Raw genomic sequence first — 20243 nt, 5'->3', positions numbered from 1 at the left:
ACAGTAATAACCCGATTTTTGTAACAATAACTATGTACAAGCATTGCAGACAATCCGCACTTGGGATGGGCGCCCAGCATCCACTACGGACTATGAGAAATAGAATTATCGGTAAGTAAATTCTTATTTTCTCTAACGTCCTAGTGGATGCTGGGACTCCGTCAGGACCATGGGGATTATACCAAAGCTCCCAAACGGGCGGGAGAGTGCGGATGACTCTGCAGCACCGAATGAGAGAACTCCAGGTCCTCTTTAGCCAGAGTATCAAATTTGTAAAATTTTACAAACGTGTTCTCCCCTGACCACGTAGCTGCTCGGCAAAGTTGTAATGCCGAGACTCCTCGGGCAGCCGCCCAGGATGAGCCCACTTTCCTTGTGGAATGGGCCTTTACAGATTTAGGCTGTGGCAGGCCTGCCACAGAATGTGCAAGTTGGATTGTACTACATATCCAACGTGCAATCGTCTGTTTAGACACAGGAGCACCCAACTTGTTGGGTGCATACAATGTAAACAACGAGTCAGATTTTCTGACTCCAGCTGTCCTTGAAATATATATTTTTAATGCTCTGACAACGTCCAGTAACTTGGAGTCCTCCAAGTCGCTAGTAGCCGCAGGCACCACAATAGGCTGGTTCAAGTGAAATGCCGAAACCACCTTAGGGAGAAATTGAGGACGTGTCCTCAATTCTGCCCTGTCCGAATGGAATATCAGATATGGGCTTTTGTATGACAAAGCTGCCAACTCCGAAACTCTCCTGGCTGAAGCCAGGGCCAACAGCATGGTTACCTTCCATGTAAGGTATTTTAAATCTACCGATTTTAAAGGCTCAAACCAATGAGATTTGAGAAAATTTAGAACCACGTTCAAATCCCACGGTGCCACTGGAGGCACTATTGGGGGTTGTATATGTAGTACACCTTTGACAAAAGTTTGTACTTCAGGCACTGACGCCAATTCCTTCTGGAAGAAAATTGATAAGGCCGAAATTTGAACTTTAATGGACCCCAATTTGAGGCCCATAGACAATCCTGCTTGCAGGAAATGTAAGAATCGACCCAATTGAAATTCTTCCGTTGGAGCCTTCTTGGCCTCACACCACGCAACATATTTTCTCCAAATGCGGTGATAATGTTGTGCGGTCACTTCTTTCCTGGCTTTAATTAAAGTAGGAATAACTTCCTCAGGAATGCCCTTCTCTTTTAGAATCCGGCGTTCAACCGCCATGCCGTCAAACGCAGCCGCGGTAAGTCTTGGAACATACAAGGTCCCTGCTGAAGCAGATCCCTTCTTAGAGGTAGAGGCCACGGATCCTCCGTGAGCATCTCTTGAAGTTCCGGATACCAAGTTCTTCTTGGCCAGTCCGGAGCTACCAGTATTGTTCTTACTCCTCTTTTCCGTATAATTCTCAGTACCTTTGGTATGAGAGGCAGAGGAGGGAACACATACACTGACTGGTACACCCACGGTGTTACCAGAGCGTCCACAGCTATTGCCTGAGGGTCTCTTGACCTGGCGCAAAACCTGTCCAATTTTTTGTTGAGGCGAGACGCCATCATGTCCACCTTTGGTTTTTCCCAACGGTTCACAATCATGTGGAAAACTTCTGGATGAAGTCCCCACTCTCCCGGGTGAAGGTCGTGTCTGCTGAGGAAATCTGCTTCCCAGTTGTCCACTCCCGGGATGAACACTGCTGACAGTGCTACGACATGATTCTCCGCCCAGCGCAGAATCCTTGCAGCTTCTGCCATTGCACTCCTGCTTCTCGTGCCGCCTTGTCGGTTTACGTGGGCGACTGCCGTGATGTTGTCGGACTGGATCAACACCGGCTGACCCTGAAGCAGCGATTTTGCCAGGCTTAGAGCATTGTAGATCGCTCTTAGCTCCAGTATATTTATGTGAAGAGACGTCTCCAGGTTTGACCACACGCCCTGGAAGTTTCTTCCCTTTGTGACTGCTCCCCAACCTCGTGGGCTGGCATCCGTAGTCACCAGGACCCAGTCCTGTATGCCGAATCTGCGGCCCACTAACAGATGGGCAGTCTGCAACCACCACAGGAGAGACAACCTTGTTCTCGGTGACAGTGTTATCCGCTGATGCATGTGCAGATGCGATCCGGACCATTTGTCCAGCAGATCCCACTGAAATGTTCGTGCATGGAATCTGCCGAATGGAATCGCTTCGTACGAAGCCACCATCTTTCCCAGGACTCTTGTGCATTGATGTACTGACACAGTTCCTGGTTTTAGGAGGTTCTTGACAAGTTCGGATAACTCCCTTGCTTTCTCTTCCGGGAGAAATACCTTTTTCTGAACCGTGTCCAGAATCATGCCCAGGAACAGCAGATGTGTTGTCGGGGTCAATTGAGATTTTGGAAGATTTAGAATCCACCCGTGTTGCTGAAGCACTACTTGTGTTAGCGCTACACCGACTTCCAGCTGTTCTCTGGACTTTGCCCTTATCAGGAGATCGTCCAAGTAAGGGATAATTAATACGCCTTTTCTTCGTAGAAGAACCATCATTTCGGTCATTACCTTGGTAAAGACCCGAGGGGCCGTGGACAACCCAAACGGCAGCGTTTGAAACTGATAATGACAGTCTTGTATCACGAACCTGAGATACCCTTGGTGTGAGGGGTAAATCGGGACATGTAGATAAGCATCTTTTATGTCCAAGGACACCATGAAGTCTCCTTCTTCCAGATTCGCTATCACTGCTCTGAGTGACTCCATCTTGAACTTGAATTTCTTTATGTACAGGTTCAAGGATTTCAGATTTAGAATAGGCCTTACCGAACCGTCCGGTTTCGGTACCACAAATAGTGTGGAATAATACCCCTTTCCCTGTTGTAGGAGGGGTACCTTGACTATCACCTGCTGAGAATACAGCTTGTGAATGGCTTCCAAAACCGACGTCCTTTCTGAGGGAGACGTTGGTAAAGCAGACTTTAGGAACCGGCGAGGGGGAGACCTTTCGAACTCCAGCATGTAACCCTGAGATACTATCTGCAGGACCCACGGGTCCACTTGTGAGTGAACCCATTGATTGCTGAAAATCTTGAGTCGACCCCCCACCGTTCCTGAGTCTGCTTGTAAAGCCCCAGCGTCATGCTGATGGCTTTGTAGAAGCCGGGGCGGGCTTCTGTTCCTGGGCAGGGGCTGCTTGCTGCCCTTTCTTACCCTTTCCTCTGCCTCGCGGCAGATAAGACTGTCCTTTTGGTCGCTTTTTATAGGAGCGAAAGGACTGCGGCTGAAAAGACGGTGTCTTTTTCTGTTGGGAGGGGGTCTGAGGTAAAAAAGTGGATTTGCCGGCAGTTGCCGTGGCCACCAGGTCCGAAAGACCGACCCCAAACAATTCCTCTCCTTTATATGGCAATACTTCCATATGCCTCTTGGAATCCGCATCACCTGACCACTGTCGCGTCCATAAACTTCTTCTGGCAGATATGGACATCGCGCTTACTCTTGATGCTAGAGTACAAACATCCCTCTGAGCATCTCGCATATAAAGGAAAGCATCCTTTAATTGCTCTAGAGTCAATAAAATACTGTCCCTATCCAGGGTATCAATATTTTCAGTCAGGGAATCCAACCACACTACCCCAGCACTGCACATCCAGGCTGAGGCTATTGCCGGTCGCAGTATAACACCAGTATGTGTGTATATACTCTTCAGTGTAGTTTCCAGCCTCCTATCTGCTAGATCCTTGAGGGCGGCCGTATCAGGAGACGGCAACGCCACTTGCTTTGATAAACGTGTGAGCGCCTTATCCACCCTAGGGGGTGTTTCCCAGCGCGCCCTAACCTCTGGTGGGAAAGGGTATAATGCCAATAACTTCTTTGAAATTAGCAGTTTTCTATCGGGGTTAACCCACGCTTCATCACACACGTCATTCAATTCCTCTGATTCTGGAAAAAATACAGGTAGTTTTTTCACCCCCCACATAATACCCCTTTTTGAGGTACCAGCAGTATCAGAGATCTGCAAAGCCTCCTTCATTGCCGTGATCATATAACGTGTGGCCCTATTGGAAAATACGTTTGTTTCTTCACCGTCGACCCTAGATTCATCTGTGTCGGTACCCGTGTCGACTGACTGAGGTAAAGGACGTTTTACAGCCCCTGACGGTGTCTGAGACGCCTGAACCGGTACTAACTGGTTTGCCGGGCGTCTTATTTCGTCAACTGACTTTTGTAATGTGCTGACATTATCACGTAATTCCATAACTAAAGCCATCCATTCCGGTGTCGACTCCCTAGGGGGTGACATTACCATCATCGGCAATTGCTCTGCCTCCACACCAACATCGTCCTCATACATGTCGACACACACGTACCGACACACAGCAGCCACACAGGGAATGCTCTAATCGAAGACAGGACCCCCTAGCCCTTTGGGGAGACAGAGGGAGAGTTTGCCAGCACACACCAAAAGCGCTATAAATGTATATAAACAACCCTAGAAGGTGTTGTTTACTATATATGCGCTCTTAATATATAAATATCGCCAATTTATGCCCCCCTTCTCTTTGTTACCCTGTTTCTGTAGTGCAGTGCAGGGGAGAGACCTGGGAGCCTTCCTCACCAGCGGAGCTGAGCAGGAAAATGGCGCTGAGTGCTGAGGAGAATAAGCTCCGCCCCTTTTTCGGCGGGCTTTTCCCCGGTTTTTAAGAAACTGGCCTGGGTTAAAATACATACATATAGCCTTAATGGCTATATGTGATGTATTTATTTTGCCACTAAAGGTAATTATATTGCTGCCCAGGGCGCCCCCAGCAGCGCCCTGCACCCTCCGTGACTGAGTCAGTGAGCCGTGTGACAACAATGGCGCACAGCTGCCGTGCTGTGCGCTACCTTCAAGAAGACTGAGGAGTCTTCTGCCGCCTGCTTTCCGGACCTCCGTTCTGCCGTCTCTTCAGCGTCTGTAAGGGGGATCGGCAGCGCGGCTCCGGGACGAACCCCAGGCTGACCTGTGTTCCGACTCCCTCTGGAGCTAAGTGTCCAGTAGCCTAAGACTCCAATCCATCCTGCACGCAGGTGAGTTGGAAATCTCTCCCCTAAGTCCCTCGATGCAGTGATCCTGTTGCCAGCAGGAATCACTGAGATTGAAACCTAAAAAAAAACTTTTCTAAACAGCTCTTTAGGAGAGCCACCTAGATTGCACCCTCTCGGACGGGCACAAAAACCTAACTGAGGCTTGGAGGAGGGTCATAGGGGGAGGAGCCAGTACGCACCATGTGACCTAAAAGCTTTTTTAGATGTGCCCTGTCTCCTGCGGAGCCCGCTATTCCCCATGGTCCTGACGGAGTCCCAGCATCCACTAGGACGTTAGAGAAACTACTATTAGTTTTTTCTCACCAAACATAATACCCTTTTTTGTGGTACGTGGGGTCACATCAGAAATGTGTAAAACATTTTTCATTTCCTCAATCATATAACGAGTGGCCCTATTGGACATTACATTAGTCTTTTCGTCGTCGACACTGGTATCAGTATCCGTGTCGACATCTGTGTCTGCCATCTGAGGTAGCGGGCGTTTTAGAGCCCCTGATGGCCTTTGAGACGTCTGGGCAGGCACGAGCTGAGAAGCCGGCTGTCCCGCATTTGGCATGTCGTCAAATTTTTTATGTAAGGACAAATGTACCACAAATCTGAGGTACTCCTGGTGAGGATGGTAAATGGGGACATGCAGGTAAGCATCCTTGATGTCCTGAGATACCATGTAATCCCCCTCTTCCAGGCTTGCAATAACCGCCCTGAGCGATTCCATCTTGAACTTGAATTTTTTTATATATGTGTTCAAGGATTTCAAATTTAAAATGGGTCTCACCGAACCGTCCGGTTTCGGTACCACAAACATTGTGGAATAGTAACCCCGTCCTTGTTGAAGTAGGGGCACCTTGACTATCACCTGCTGGGAATACAGCTTGTGAATTGCCTCTAACACAGCCTCCCTGTCTGAGGGAGTCGTTGGCAAGGCAGATTTGGGGAAACGGCGGGGGGGAAATGTCTCGAATTCCAGCCTGTACCCCTGAGATACCACTTGAAGGATCCAGGGATCTACTTGTGAGCGAGCCCACTGATTGCTGAAGACCCTATTGGACATTACATTAGTCTTTTCGTCGTCGACACTGGTATCAGTATCCGTGTCGACATCTGTGTCTGCCATCTGAGGTAGCGGGCGTTTTAGAGCCCCTGATGGCCTTTGAGACGTCTGGGCAGGCACGAGCTGAGAAGCCGGCTGTCCCGCATTTGGCATGTCGTCAAATTTTTTATGTAAGGACAAATGTACCAAATGTAGGAGTCGACACTTTCACGTAATTCCTTCCACAAGTCCATCCACTCAGGTGTCTGCCCCGCAGGGGGTGACAACACATTTTTAGGCACCTGCTCCTCCTCCACATAAGCCTCCTCATCAAACATGTCGACACAGCCGTACCGACACACCGCACACACACAGGGAATGCTCTGACAGAAGATAGGACCCCACAAAGCCCTTTGGGGAGACAGAGAGAGAGTATGCCAGCACACACCAGAGCGCTATATAATACAGGGATTAACTAAATTATATCCCCTTATAGCTGCTATATGTATATTGCGCCTAAATTTAGTGCCCCCCCTCTCTTTTTTACCCTTTCTGTAGTGTAGACTGCAGGGGAGAGCCAGGGAGCTTCCTTCCAGCGGAGCTGTGAGGGAGAAATGGCGCCAGTGTGCTGAGGGAGACAGCTCCGCCCCTTTTTCGGCTGACTTTTCTCCCGCTTTTTAATGGATTCTGGCAGGGGTATTTATCACATATATAGCCTCTGGGGCTATATATTGTGATATATTTGCCAGCCAAGGTGTTTTTATTGCTGCTCAGGGCGCCCCCCCCCAGCGCCCTGCACCCTCAGTGACCGGAGTGTGAAGTGTGTATGAGGAGCAATGGCGCACAGCTGCAGTGCTGTGCGCTACCTTGGTGAAGACTGATGTCTTCTGCCGCCGATTTTCTGGACTCTTCTTGCTTCTGGCTCTGTAAGGGGGCCGGCGGCGCGGCTCCGGGACCGAACATCAATGGCCGGTTCCATGCGGTCGATCCCTCTGGAGCTAATGGTGTCCAGTAGCCTAAGAAGCCCAAGCTACCACCAGTTAGGTAGGTTCGCTTCTTCTCCCCTTAGTCCCTCGCTGCAGTGAGTCTGTTGCCAGCAGATCTCACTGTAAAATAAAAAAAAAAACCCTAAAATATACTTTCTCTCTAGGAGCTCAGGAGAGCCCCTAGTGTGCATCCAGCTTTGCCGGGCACAAGATTCTAACTGAGGTCTGGAGGAGGGTCATAGTGGGAGGAGCCAGTGCACACCAGGTAGTCCTAAATCTTTCTTAGTTGTGCCCAGTCTCCTGCGGAGCCGCTATTCCCCATGGTCCTTACGGAGTCCCCAGCATCCACTAGGACGTCAGAGAAAATAAGATTTTACTTACCGATAAATCTATTTCTCGTAGTCCGTAGTGGATGCTGGGGACTCCGTCAGGACCATGGGGAATAGCGGCTCCGCAGGAGACAGGGCACAAAACTAAAGCTTTAGGATCAGGTGGTGTGTACTGGCTCCTCCCCCTATGACCCTCCTCCAAGCCTCAGTTAGGATACTGTGCCCGGACGAGCGTACACAATAAGGAAGGATATTGAATCCCGGGTAAGACTCATACCAGCCACACCAATCACACCGTATAACTTGTGATCTAAACCCAGTTAACAGTATGACAAACGTAGGAGCCTCTGAACAGACGGCTCACAACAATAACAACCCGATTTTTTTGTAACAATAACTATATACAAGTATTGCAGACAATCCGCACTTGGGATGGGCGCCCAGCATCCACTACGGACTACGAGAAATAGATTTATCGGTAAGTAAAATCTTATTTTCTCTGACGTCCTAAGTGGATGCTGGGGACTCCGTCAGGACCATGGGGATTATACCAAAGCTCCCAAACGGGCGGGAGAGTGCGGATGACTCTGCAGCACCGAGTGAGAGAACTCCAGGTCCTCCTCAGCCAGGGTGTGCCCCTGACCAAGTAGCAGCTCGGCAAAGTTGTAAAGCCGAGACCCCTCGGGCAGTCGCCCAAGATGAGCCCACCTTCCTTGTGGAATGGGCATTTATATATTTTGGCTGTGGCAGTCCTGCCACAGAATGTGCAAGCTGAATTGTACTACACATTCAACTAGCAATCGTCTGCTTAGAAGCAAGAGCACCCAGTTTTTTGGGTGCATACAGGATAACAGCAAGTCAGTTTTCCTGACTCCAGCCGTCCTGGAAATCTATATTTTCAGGGCCCTGACAACATCTAGCAACCTGGAGTCCTCCAAGTCTCTAGTAGCCGCAGGTACCACAATAAGCTGGTTCAGATGAAACGCTGACACCACCTTAGGGAGAAACTGGGGACGAGTCCGCAGCTCTGCCCTGTCCGAATGGACAATCAGATATGGGCTTTTGTGAGACAAAGCCGCCAATTCTGACACTCGCCTGGCCGAGGCCAGGGCCAACAGCATGGTCACTTTCCATGTGAGATATTTCAAAACCACAGATTTGAGCGGTTTAAACCAACGTGATTTGAGGAATCCCAGGACTACGTTGAGATCCCACAGTGCCACTGGAGGCACAAAAGGGGGTTGTATATGCAGTACTCCCTTGTCAAATTTCTGGACTTCAGGAACTGAAGCCAATTCTTTCTGGAAGAAAATCGACAGGGCCGAAATTTGAACCTTAATGGACCCCAATTTGAGGCCCATAGACACTCCTGTTTGCAGGAAATGCAGGAATCGACCGAGTTGAAATTTCTTCGTGGGGCCTTCCTGGCCTCACACCACGCAACATATTTTCGCCACATGTGGTGATAATGTTGTGCGGTCACCTCCTTCCTGGCTTTGACCAGGGTAGGAATGACCTCTTCCGGAATGCCTTTTTCCCTTAGGATCCGGCGTTCAACCGCCATGCCGTCAAACGCAGCCGCGGTAAGTCTTGGAACAGACATGGTACTTGCTGAAGCAAGTCCCTTCTTATCGGCAGAGGCCCTGAGTCCTCTGTGAGCATCTCTTGAAGTTCCGGGTACCAAGTCTTTCTTGGCCCATCCGGAGCCACGAGTATAGTTCTTACTCCTCTACGTCTTATAATTCTCAGTACCTTTGGTATGAGAAGCAGAGGAGGGAACACATACATCGACTGGTACACCCATGGTGTTACCAGAACGTCCACAGCTATTGCCTGAGGGTCTCTTGACCTGGCGCAATACCTGTCCAGTTTTTTGTTCAGGCGGGACGCCATCATGTCCACCTTTGGTCTTTCCCAACGGTGCACAATCATGTGGAAAAAACTTCTCGATGAAGTCCCCACTCTCCCGGGTGGAGGTCGTGCTGAGGAAGTCTGCTTCCCAGTTGTCCACTCCCGGAATGAAAACTGCTGACAGTGCTATCACATGATTTTCCGCCCAGCGAAGAATCCTTGCAGTTTCTGCCATTGTCCTCCTGCTTCTTGTGCCGCCCTGTCTGTTTACGTGGGCGACTGCCGTGATGTTGTCCCACTGGATCAATACCGGCTGACCCTGAAGCAGAGGTCTTGCTAAGCTTAGAGCATTGTAAATTGCTCTTAGCTCCAGTATATTTATGCGGAGAGAAGTCCCCAGACTTGATCACACTCCCTGGAAATTTTTTCCCTGTGTGACTGCTCCCCAGCCTTTCAAGCTGGAATCCGTGGTCACCAGGACCCAGTCCTGAATGCATAACTGTGGCCCTTTAGTAGATGAGCACTCTGCAGCCACCACAGAAGAGACACCCTTGTCCTTGGAGACAGGGTTATCCGCTGATGCATCTGAAGATGCGATCCGGACCATTTGTCCAGCAGATCCCACTGAAAAGTTCTTGCGTGAAATCTGCCGAATGGAATCGCTTCGTAAGAAGCCACCATTTTTCCCAGGACCCTTGTGCCATGATGCACTGACACTTTTCCTGGTTTTTGGAGGTTCCTGACTAGCTCGGATAACTCCCTGGCTTTCTCCTCCGGGAGAAACACCTTTTTCTGGACTGTGTCCAGAATCATCCCTAGGGACAGCAGACGTGTCGTCGGAGACAGCTGCGATTTTGGAATATTTAGAATCCACCCGTGCTGTCGTAGAACTACTTGAGATAGTGCTACTCAGACCTCCAACTGTTCTCTGGACCTTGCCCTTATCAGGAGATCGTCCAAGTAAGGGATAATTAAGACGCCTTTTCTTTGAAGAAGAATCATCATTTCGGCCATTACCTTGGTAAAGACCCGGGGTGCCGTGGACAATCCAAACGGCAGCGTCTGAAACTGATAGTGACAGTTTTGTACCACGAACCTGAGGTACCCTTTGTGAGAAGGGCAAATTTGGACATGGAGGTAAGCATCCTTGATGTCCAGGGACACCATATAGTCCCCTTCTTCCTGGTTCGCTATCACTGCTCTGAGTGACTCCATTTAGAATAGGTCTCACCGAGCCGTCTGGCTTCAGTACCACAATATAGTGTGGAATAATACCCCTTTACTTGTTGTAGGAGGGGTACTTTGATTATCACCTGCTGGGAATACAGCTTGTGAATTGTTTCCAATACTGCCTCCCTGTCGGAGGTAGACGTTGGTAAAGCAAACTTCAGGAACCTGCGAGGGGGAGACGTCTCGAATTTCCAATCTGTACCCCTGGGATACTACTTGTAGGATCCAGGGGTCCACTTGCGAGTGAGCCCACTGCGTGCTGAAACTCTTGAGACGACCCCCCACCGCACCTGTTTGTATGGCCCCAGCGTCATGCTGAGGACTTGGCAGAAGCGGTGGAAGGCTTCTGTTCCTGGGAATGGGCTGCCTGCTGCAGTCTTCTTCCCTTACCTCTATCCCTGGGCAGATATTATGGGGACGAAATGGACTGAGGCTGAAAAGACTATGTCTTTTTCTGCTGAGATGTGACTTGGGGTAAAAAAGGTGGATTTTCTAGCTGTTGCCGTGGCCACCAGGTCCGATGGACCGACCCCAAATAACTCCTCCCCTTTATACGGCAATACTTCCATGTGCCGTTTGGAATCTGCATCACCTGACCACTGTCGTGTCCATAAACATCGTCTGGCAGATATGGACATCGCACTTACTCTTGATGCCAGAGTTTCGCATATATAGAAATGCATCTTTTAAATGCTCTATAGTCAATAAAATACTGTCCCTGTCAAGGGTATCAATATTTCCAGTCAGGGAATCCGACCAAGCCACCCCAGCGCTGCCCATCCAGGCTGAGGCGATCGCTGGTCGCAGTATAACACCAGTATGTGTGTATATACTTTTTAGGATATTTTCCAACCTCCTATCAGTTGGCTCCTTGAGGGCGTCCGTATCTGGAGACGGTAACGCCACTTGTTTTTATAAGCGTGTGAGCGCCTTATCCACCCTAAGGTGTGTTTCCCAACGCGCCATAACTTCTGGCGGGAAAGGGTATACCGCCAATAATTTTCTATCGGGGGAAACCCACGCATCATCACACACTTCATTTAATTTATCTGATTCAGGAAAAACCACATGTAGTTTTTTCACACTCCACATAATACCCTTTTTTGTGGTACTTGTAGTATCAGAAATATGTAACATCTCCTTCATTGCCCTTAACAAGTAACGTGTGGCCCTAAAGGAAAATACGTTTGTTTCTTCACCGTCGACACTGGAGTCAGTGTCCGTGTCTGTGCCGACCGACTGAGGTAAAAGGACGTTTTAACGCCCCTGACGGTGTTTTAGACGCCTGGACAGGTACTAATTGGTTTGCCGGCCGTCTCATGTCGTCAACCGACCTTGCAGCGTGTTGACATTATCACGTAATTCCTTAAATAAGCCATCCATTCCGGTGTCGACTCCCTAGAGAGTGACATCACCATTACCGGCAATTGCTCCGCCTCCTCACCAACATCGTCCTCATACATGTCGACACACAAGTACCGACACACAGCACACACACAGGGAATGCTCTGATAGAGGACAGGACCCCACTAGCCCTTTGGGGAGACAGAGGGAGAGTTTGCCAGCACACACCAAAAACGCTATATTATACAGGGACAACCTTTATATAAGTGTTTTTCCCTTATAGCATTTTAATATATATATACATATCGCCAAATAAGTGCCCCCCCTCTCTGTTTTAACCCTGTTTCTGTAGTGCAGTGCAGGGGAGAGCCTGGGAGCCTTCCCACCAGCATTTCTGTGAGGGAAAATGGCGCTGTGTGTTGAGGAGAATAGGCCCCGCCCCCTTTTCGGCGGGCTTCTTCTCCCGTTTTTCTGAGACCTGGCAGGGGTTAAATACATCCATATAGCCTCCAGGGGCTATATGTGATGTATTTTTAGCCAGAATAAGGTATTATACATTGCTGCCCAGGGCGCCCCCAGCAACGCCCTGCACCCTCCGTGACCGTTGGTGTGAAGTGTGTGACAACAATGGCGCACAGCTGCAGTGCTGTGCGCTACCTTCATGAAGACTGAAAAGCCTTCTGCCGCCGGTTTCTGGACCTTCAATCTTCAGCATCTGCAAGGGGGGTCGGCGGCGCAGCTCCGGGACGAACCCCAGGGTGAGACCTGTGTTCCGACTCCCTCTGGAGCTAATGGTGTCCAGTAGCCTAAGAAGCCAATCCATCCTGCACGCAGGTGAGTTGAACTTCTCTCCCCTAAGTCCCTCGATGCAGTGAGCCTGTTGCCAGCAGGACTCACTGAAAATAAGAAACCTAAAAACTTTTTCTAAGCAGCTCCTTAAGAGAGCCACCTAGATTGCACCCTGCTCGGACGGGCACAAAAACCTAACTGAGGCTTGGAGGAGGGTCATAGGGGGAGGAGCCAGTACACACCACCTGATCCTAAAGCTTTAGTTTTGTGCCCTGTCTCCTGCGGAGCCGCTATTCCCCATGGTCCTGACGGAGTCCCCAGCATCCACTTAGGACGTCAGAGAAATAGATTTACCGGTAAGTAAAATCTTATTTTTGAGAGGTTATATCCAGGATCTTTAAAAGTATATTTCAAATTAAAATCATAGGGACTTAAATAAGTCACAAGGTGAAGTAGTAAATCCTAACCGCTGTCCCAAAATATACGCAAGTCGTCAGTGTAATGACCACATAACACCAAGTTTTCCCCAAACGGTCCATTCCATGGGGCAAGATAAAGTGCGGATTATTATGGGCTGACTAATTCATTAATGATCTCATTTTATTTTGGGAAACGAGTCACATTACATCAGAGGTGGCCACCAATTATCAACAAGGTAGTACGAGGGGTTTGCAATGAGTTTCCGGATGCACAGAAAGTATTATATTTACAAAGGACCTGATTCAGGTTGGATTACAAATTCTGCTATGTAGCAAAATTTGCAATCCTTGTGATTGCATGCTGGGGGCCGCCCATCACAGGGCAATGCTGATTGACAGGCAGAGGCGTTCGCATTTTCTGCAGGCGCCCGCAACCTTTTTGTAATTTTTGCAGATGGATTGCTTACTGCGATCCAACCTGAATCAGCCCTAAAGTGAACATTATATTTCTTAAAAGTTTTCGCAAGAGGAGTCTATGCAAAGTTGCATGCGCTCAAACCACTTGGTGACCAGTCCAAAGCAGGTATGTCTTCTACATGCCAGATGATGGTCTCCACAGAAACGTCCGGTGACTCAAAACGAATCCCAGGCATCGTGCGCTTGATTTGTGGGAACACAAAGAAGTGGCAGGCAGCTAGGTCTGGACTTGTACGACGGATGACCAAGCTCTGGTGTTCACAGGCCAGAAAATCCACCACTTTCCTGGACTTGTGGACAGGTGCACTGTTGTGACGGTGAAGGGCACCACCAGCAGGAGTTCTTAGGCGGCGCCTGGTAATGGCTTCCAGCACTTGGGGCAGGCATTGGTTGGCGTACCAGACCCCAGTGATGGTGTGATAGCTACATGACCAGTCTTGGCCACTAAACAGCCACCATCTGCTTGGAACTTCTGTGGCGGCGCACCTCCAAATGAATTATATATCTAATACATATTATATATGTTATTACACAATCAGTAGTCCATGTACCTGATAATCCTGTTGTAGATTGTGATCATCCTCTGTACAATCCTGTGGAGATAGAGGGCTGGGACATTTCTCTGGAGTATATCTGTTACTGGATCCATCTGTAGGCAACACATACGAGAGTAACTGACTACAGTGTTTATACAAGATTTGTCAGAGAATGTGTATATCTAATTGAGTCTCTTACCTGGCGATGTGAGGGGCCGCTGAACATCCAACACGTCCTTGTACAGATCCTTGTGTCCCTCTAAATACTCCCACTCCTCCATGGAGAGATAGATAGTGACATCCTGACACCTTATAGGAACCTGCCACACACAATGACACAGTCATCACCCAGACACCTCCCCTGGTGTTACTGTATAATGCCCCATTCCCAGCAGTCACCTCTCCAGTCATCACCCAGACACCTCCCCTGGTGTTCCTGTATAATGCCCCATTCCCAGCAGTCACCTCTCCAGTCATCACCCAGACACCTCCCCTGGTGTTACTGTATAATGCCCCATTCCCAGCAGTCACCTCTCCAGTCATCACCCAGACACCTCCCCTGGTGTTACTGTATAATGCCCCATTCCCAGCAGTCACCTCTCCAGTCATCACCCAGACACCTCCCCTGGTGTTACTGTATAATGCCCCATTCCCAGCAGTCACCTCTCCAGTCATCACCCAGACACCTCCCCTGGTGTTACTGTATAATGCCCCATTCCCAGCAGTCACCTCTCCAGTCATCACCCAGACACCTCCCCTGGTGCTACTGTATAATGTCCCATTCCCAGCAGTCACCTCTCCAGTCATCACCCAGACACCTCCCCTGGTGTTACTGTATAATGTCCCATTCCCAGCAGTCACCTCTCCAGTCATCACCCAGACACCTCCCCTGGTGTTACTGTATAATGCCCCATTCCCAGCAGTCACCTCTCCAGTCATCACCCAGACACCTCCCCTGGTGTTACTGTATAATGTCCCATTCCCAGCAGTCACCTCTCCAGTCATCACCCAGACACCTCCCCTGGTGTTACTGTATAATGACCCATTCCCAGCAGTCACCTCCCCAGTCATCACCCAGACACCTCCCCTGGTGTTACTGTATAATGTCCCATTCCCAGCAATCACCTCTCCAGTCATCACCCAGACACCTCCCCTGGTGTTACTGTATAATGTCCCATTCCCAGCAGTCACCTCTCCAGTCATCACCCGGACACCTCCCCTGGTGTTACTGTATAATGACCCATTCCCAGCAGTCACCTCTCCAATCATCACCCGGACACCTCCCCTGGTGTTACTGTATAATGTCCCATTCCCAGCAGTCACCTCTCCAGTCATCACCCAGACACCTCCCCTGGTGTTACTGTATAATGCCCCATTCCCAGCAGTCACCTCTCCAGTCATCACCCAGACACCTCCCCTGGTGTTACTGTATAATGCCCCATTCCCAGCAGTCACCTCTCCAGTCATCACCCAGACACCTCCCCTGGTGTTACTGTATAATGCCCCATTCCCAGCAGTCACCTCTCCAGTCATCACCCAGACACCTCCCCTGGTGTTACTGTATAATGCCCCATTCCCAGCAGTCACCTCTCCAGTCATCACCCAGACACCTCCCCTGGTGTTACTGTATAATGCCCCATTCCCAGCAGTCACCTCTCCAGTCATCACCCAGACACCTCCCCTGGTGTTACTGTATAATGCCCCATTCCCAGCAGTCACCTCTCCAGTCATCACCCAGACACCTCCCCTGGTGTTACTGTATAATGCCCCATTCCCAGCAGTCACCTCTCCAGTCATCACCCAGACACCTCCCCTGGTGTTACTGTATAATGCCCCATTCCCAGTAGTCACCTCTCCAGTCATCACCCAGACACCTCCCCTGGTGTTACTGTATAATGCCCCATTCCCAGCAGTCACCTCTCCAGTCATCACCCAGACACCTCCCCTGATGTTACTGTATAATGCCCCATTCCCAGCAGTCACCTCTCCAGTCATCACCCAGACACCTCCCCTGGTGTTACTGTATAATGCCCCATTCCCAGCAGTCACCTCTCCAGTCATCACCCAGACACCTCCCCTGGTGTTACTGTATAATGCCCCATTCCCAGCAGTCACCTCTCCAGTCATCACCCAGACACCTCCCCTGGTGTTACTGTATAATGCCCCATTCCCAGCAGTCACCTCTCCAGTCATCACCCAGACACCTCCCCTGGTGTTCCTGTATAATGTCCCATTCCCAGCAGTCACCTCTCCAGTCATCACCCAGACACCTCCCCTGGTGTTACTGTATAATGCCCCATTCCCAGCAGTCACCTCTCCAGTCATCACCCAGACACCTCCCCTGGTGTTACTGTATAATGTCCCATTCCCAGCAGTCACCTCTCCAGTCATCACCCAGACACCTCCCCTGGTGTTACTGTATAATGCCCCATTCCCAGCAGTCACCTCTCCAGTCATCACCCAGACACCTCCCCTGGTGTTCCTGTATAATGCCCCATTCCCAGCAGTCACCTCTCCAGTCATCACCCAGACACCTCCCCTGGTGTTACTGTATAATGCCCCATTCCCAGCAGTCACCTCTCCAGTCATCACCCAGACACCTCCCCTGGTGTTACTGTATAATGCCCCATTCCCAGCAGTCACCTCTCCAGTCATCACCCAGACACCTCCCCTGGTGTTACTGTATAATGCCCCATTCCCAGCAGTCACCTCTCCAGTCATCACCCAGACACCTCCCCTGGTGTTACTGTATAATGCCCCATTCCCAGCAGTCACCTCTCCAGTCATCACCCAGACACCTCCCCTGGTGTTACTGTATAATGCCCCATTCCCAGCAGTCACCTCTCCAGTCATCACCCAGACACCTCCCCTGGTGTTACTGTATAATGCCCCATTCCCAGCATTCACCTCTCCAGTCATTACCCAGACACCTCCCCTGGTGTTCCTGTATAATGTCCCATTCCCAGCAGTCACCTCTCCAGTCATCACCCAGACACCTCCCCTGGTGTTACTGTATAATGCCCCATTCCCAGCATTCACCTCTCCAGTCATCACCCAGACACCTCCCCTGGTGTTACTGTATAATGCCCCATTCCCAGCATTCACCTCTCCAGTCATCACCCAGACACCTCCCCTGGTGTTCCTGTATAATGTCCCATTCCCAGCAGTCACCTCTCCAGTCAGCAGCTGAATGATCTTGTTGGTGAGTTCCAGGATCTTCTGCTCATGGATCAGTGAGTGAGGTGGGGGCACTGTGTTGGGGGTCTGGGTCCTGCTCTGTCCTCCTGACACATGGGGACGGTGGCTGCTGGCTGTCGCACACTCACCGAACTCTTTCTTCAGCATTGTGTAATCCTGTGTATACATACATCAACTTTTCAAATATTGGGATTCGCTGGTTTCAATTTTTGTGTTGTGTTAATATACTAAATTAAATATATTATTTAATTGCTGGAATCCTGTTACTGTTGGTTATCTGTTATAAATGAGATTACCTTTTACTACTGCAGAGGTACGCAACATAAGGTAATCCCAGCCTGCCTTGCTGCGGTTTTTGCATGCCCTAATAGCAAATCTGTGGCAGGGCATGCTGGGATGTGAATTTCCACAGCAGCTGGAATACGATGTTGAATACCCCTGTACTATAGCATACGGTATGGTGTATTGTTCTTACAGTATATTACCTTTAAATCAAAACTAATGTCCAGCAAACCAAAAAAGTTAGCAATTGGGCAAAACCATGTTGCACCGCAGGTGGGGCAGATGTAATATGTGCAGAGAGAGTTAGATTTGGGTGGGTTATATGGTTTCTGTGCAGGGTAAATACTGGCTGCTTTATTTTTACACTGCAATTTAGATTTCGGTTTGAACACACCCCACCCAAATCTAACTCTCTCTGCACATGTTACATCAGTCCCCCCCCCTCCCTGCACATGGTTTTGCACAATTCCTAACTTTTTTTTAGTTTGCTAACAATTATGAATAACCCTCTTAAGCATTATTTGACATAATCTTAAAGAAACTACAACATAATGTATTTTTATTACATGCCATGGGTTTTGGTAGTTTCTATTTTGAGCAACAAGGCCAAGAAAATGATTTATACATAGTTGGGTTCACTGTGACACTCCCAGAAGCCCTCACCTCCCCAGTCAGCAGGTAGATGATCTCCAGGGTGAGGTTTAATATCATCTTAGTCACGTGACTCTCGTCCTTATCCATCTTGAAGACTCTGTGAATGGGATTGATCTTGGTGGGAGCCAGTAACCTTAGGATGACCCCAGTAGGTGGAACCTGTGGAATAAAAACTCTTTAATAAAGAGAATCAAATTGGTTTACAACAGCCAAACACTGATATACAAAGAGAACATGCGTGTTAGCCACACTGGCAGGGACTGAAAAATAAGATTTTACTCACCGGTAAATCTATTTCTCGTAGTCCGTAGTGGATGCTGGGAACTCCGTAAGAACCATGGGGAATAGCGGCTCCGCAGGAGACTGGGCACAACTAAAGAAAGCTTTAGGACTACCTGGTGTGCACTGGCTCCTCCCTCTATGACCCTCCTCCAGACCTCAGTTAGGATACTGTGCCCGGAAGAGCTGACACAATAAGGAAAGGATTTGGAATCCCGGGTAAGACTCATACCAGCCACACCAATCACACCGTATAACTCGTAATACTATACCCAGTTAACAGTATGAAATATAACTGAGCCTCTCAACAGATGGCTCAACAATAACCCTTTAGTTAACCAATAACTATATACAAGTATTGCAGACAATCCGCACTTGGGACGGGCGCCCAGCATCCACTACGGACTACGAGAAATAGATTTACCGGTGAGTAAAATCTTATTTTCTCTAACGTCCTAAGTGGATGCTGGGAACTCCGTAAGGACCATGGGGATTATACCAAAGCTCCCAAACGGGCGGGAGAGTGCGGATGACTCTGCAGCACCGAATGAGCGAACTCTAGGTCCTCCTCAGCCAGGGTATCAAACTTGTAGAATTTAGCAAATGTGTTTGACCCCGACCAAGTAGCTGCTCGGCAAAGTTGTAAAGCCGAGACCCCTCGGGCAGCCGCCCAAGAAGAGCCCACCTTCCTCGTGGAATGGGCTTTTACAGATTTAGGATGCGGCAGTCCAGCCGCAGAATGTGCAAGTTGAATCGTGCTACAGATCCAGCGAGCAATAGTCTGCTTTGAAGCAGGCGCACCCCACTTGTTGGGTGCATGCAGGATAAATAGCGAGTCAGTCTTTCTGACTCCAACTGTCCTGGAAACATAGATTTTTAGGGCCCGGACTACGTCCAGCAACTTGGAATCCTCCAAGTCACGAGTAGCCGCAGGCACCACAATAGGCTGGTTCAAATGAAAAGCTGAAACCACCTTTGGGAGAAATTGGGGACGAGTCCTCAATTCCGCCCTATCCATATGGAAAATCAGATAAGGGCTTTTACATGATAAAGCCGCCAATTCTGACACACGCCTGGCCGAAGCCAAGGCCAACAGCATGACCACTTTCCACGTGAGATATTTTAAATCCACGGTTTTAAGTGGTTCAAACCAATGTGACTTTAGGAAATTCAACACCACGTTGAGATCCCAAGGTGCCACTGGGGGCACAAAAGGGGGCTGAATATGCAGCACTCCCTTGACAAATGTCTGAACTTCAGGTAGTGAAGCCAGTTCTTTCTGGAAGAAAATCGATAGAGCCGAAATCTGGAGCTTAATGGAACCCAATTTTAGGCCCATAGTCACCCCCGACTGTAGGAAGTGCAGAAAACGGCCCAGCTGAAATTCCTCTGTTGGGGCCTTCCTGGCCTCACACCACGCAACATATTTTCGCCATATGCGGTGATAATGGTTTGCGGTCACTTCTTTCCTAGCTTTAATCAGCGTAGGGATGACTTCCTCCGGAATGCCCTTTTCCTTCAGGATCCGGCGTTCAACCGCCATGCCGTCAAACGCAGCCGCGGTAAGTCTTGGAACAGACAGGGCCCCTGCTGCAGCAGGTCCTGTCTGAGCGGCAGAGGCCATGGGTCCTCTGAGATCACCTCTTGAAGTACTGGGTACCAAGCTCTTCTTGGCCAATCCGGAACAATGAGTATAGTTCTTACTCCTCTTCGTCTGATTATCCTCAGTACCTTGGGTATGAGAGGAAGAGGAGGGAACACATAAACCGACTGGTACACCCACGGT

General features: G+C 49.4%; 1 protein-coding gene across 1 annotated transcript in view; it reads right to left on the bottom strand.

Annotated features, from left to right (window-relative positions):
* The window catches only part of LOC135057207 (oocyte zinc finger protein XlCOF7.1-like), a 160071-nt gene that overhangs the window by 22012 nt on the left and 117816 nt on the right, over nucleotides 1-20243 (bottom strand). Inside the window, exons 8-11 of the mRNA XM_063963100.1 lie at nucleotides 18188-18337; nucleotides 17216-17398; nucleotides 14244-14364; nucleotides 14060-14157 (exon numbers count right to left, since the gene is read on the bottom strand). Of these exons, the coding sequence (XP_063819170.1) occupies nucleotides 14060-14157; nucleotides 14244-14364; nucleotides 17216-17398; nucleotides 18188-18337 (552 nt within the window). The remainder of the gene's footprint in view (nucleotides 1-14059; nucleotides 14158-14243; nucleotides 14365-17215; nucleotides 17399-18187; nucleotides 18338-20243) is intronic.

This window comes from Pseudophryne corroboree, chromosome 3 (genome assembly GCF_028390025.1).
Source record: "Pseudophryne corroboree isolate aPseCor3 chromosome 3, aPseCor3.hap2, whole genome shotgun sequence".
NCBI lineage: Eukaryota > Metazoa > Chordata > Amphibia > Anura > Myobatrachidae > Pseudophryne > Pseudophryne corroboree.
This window is presented reverse-complemented; position numbering and strand designations above follow the sequence as displayed.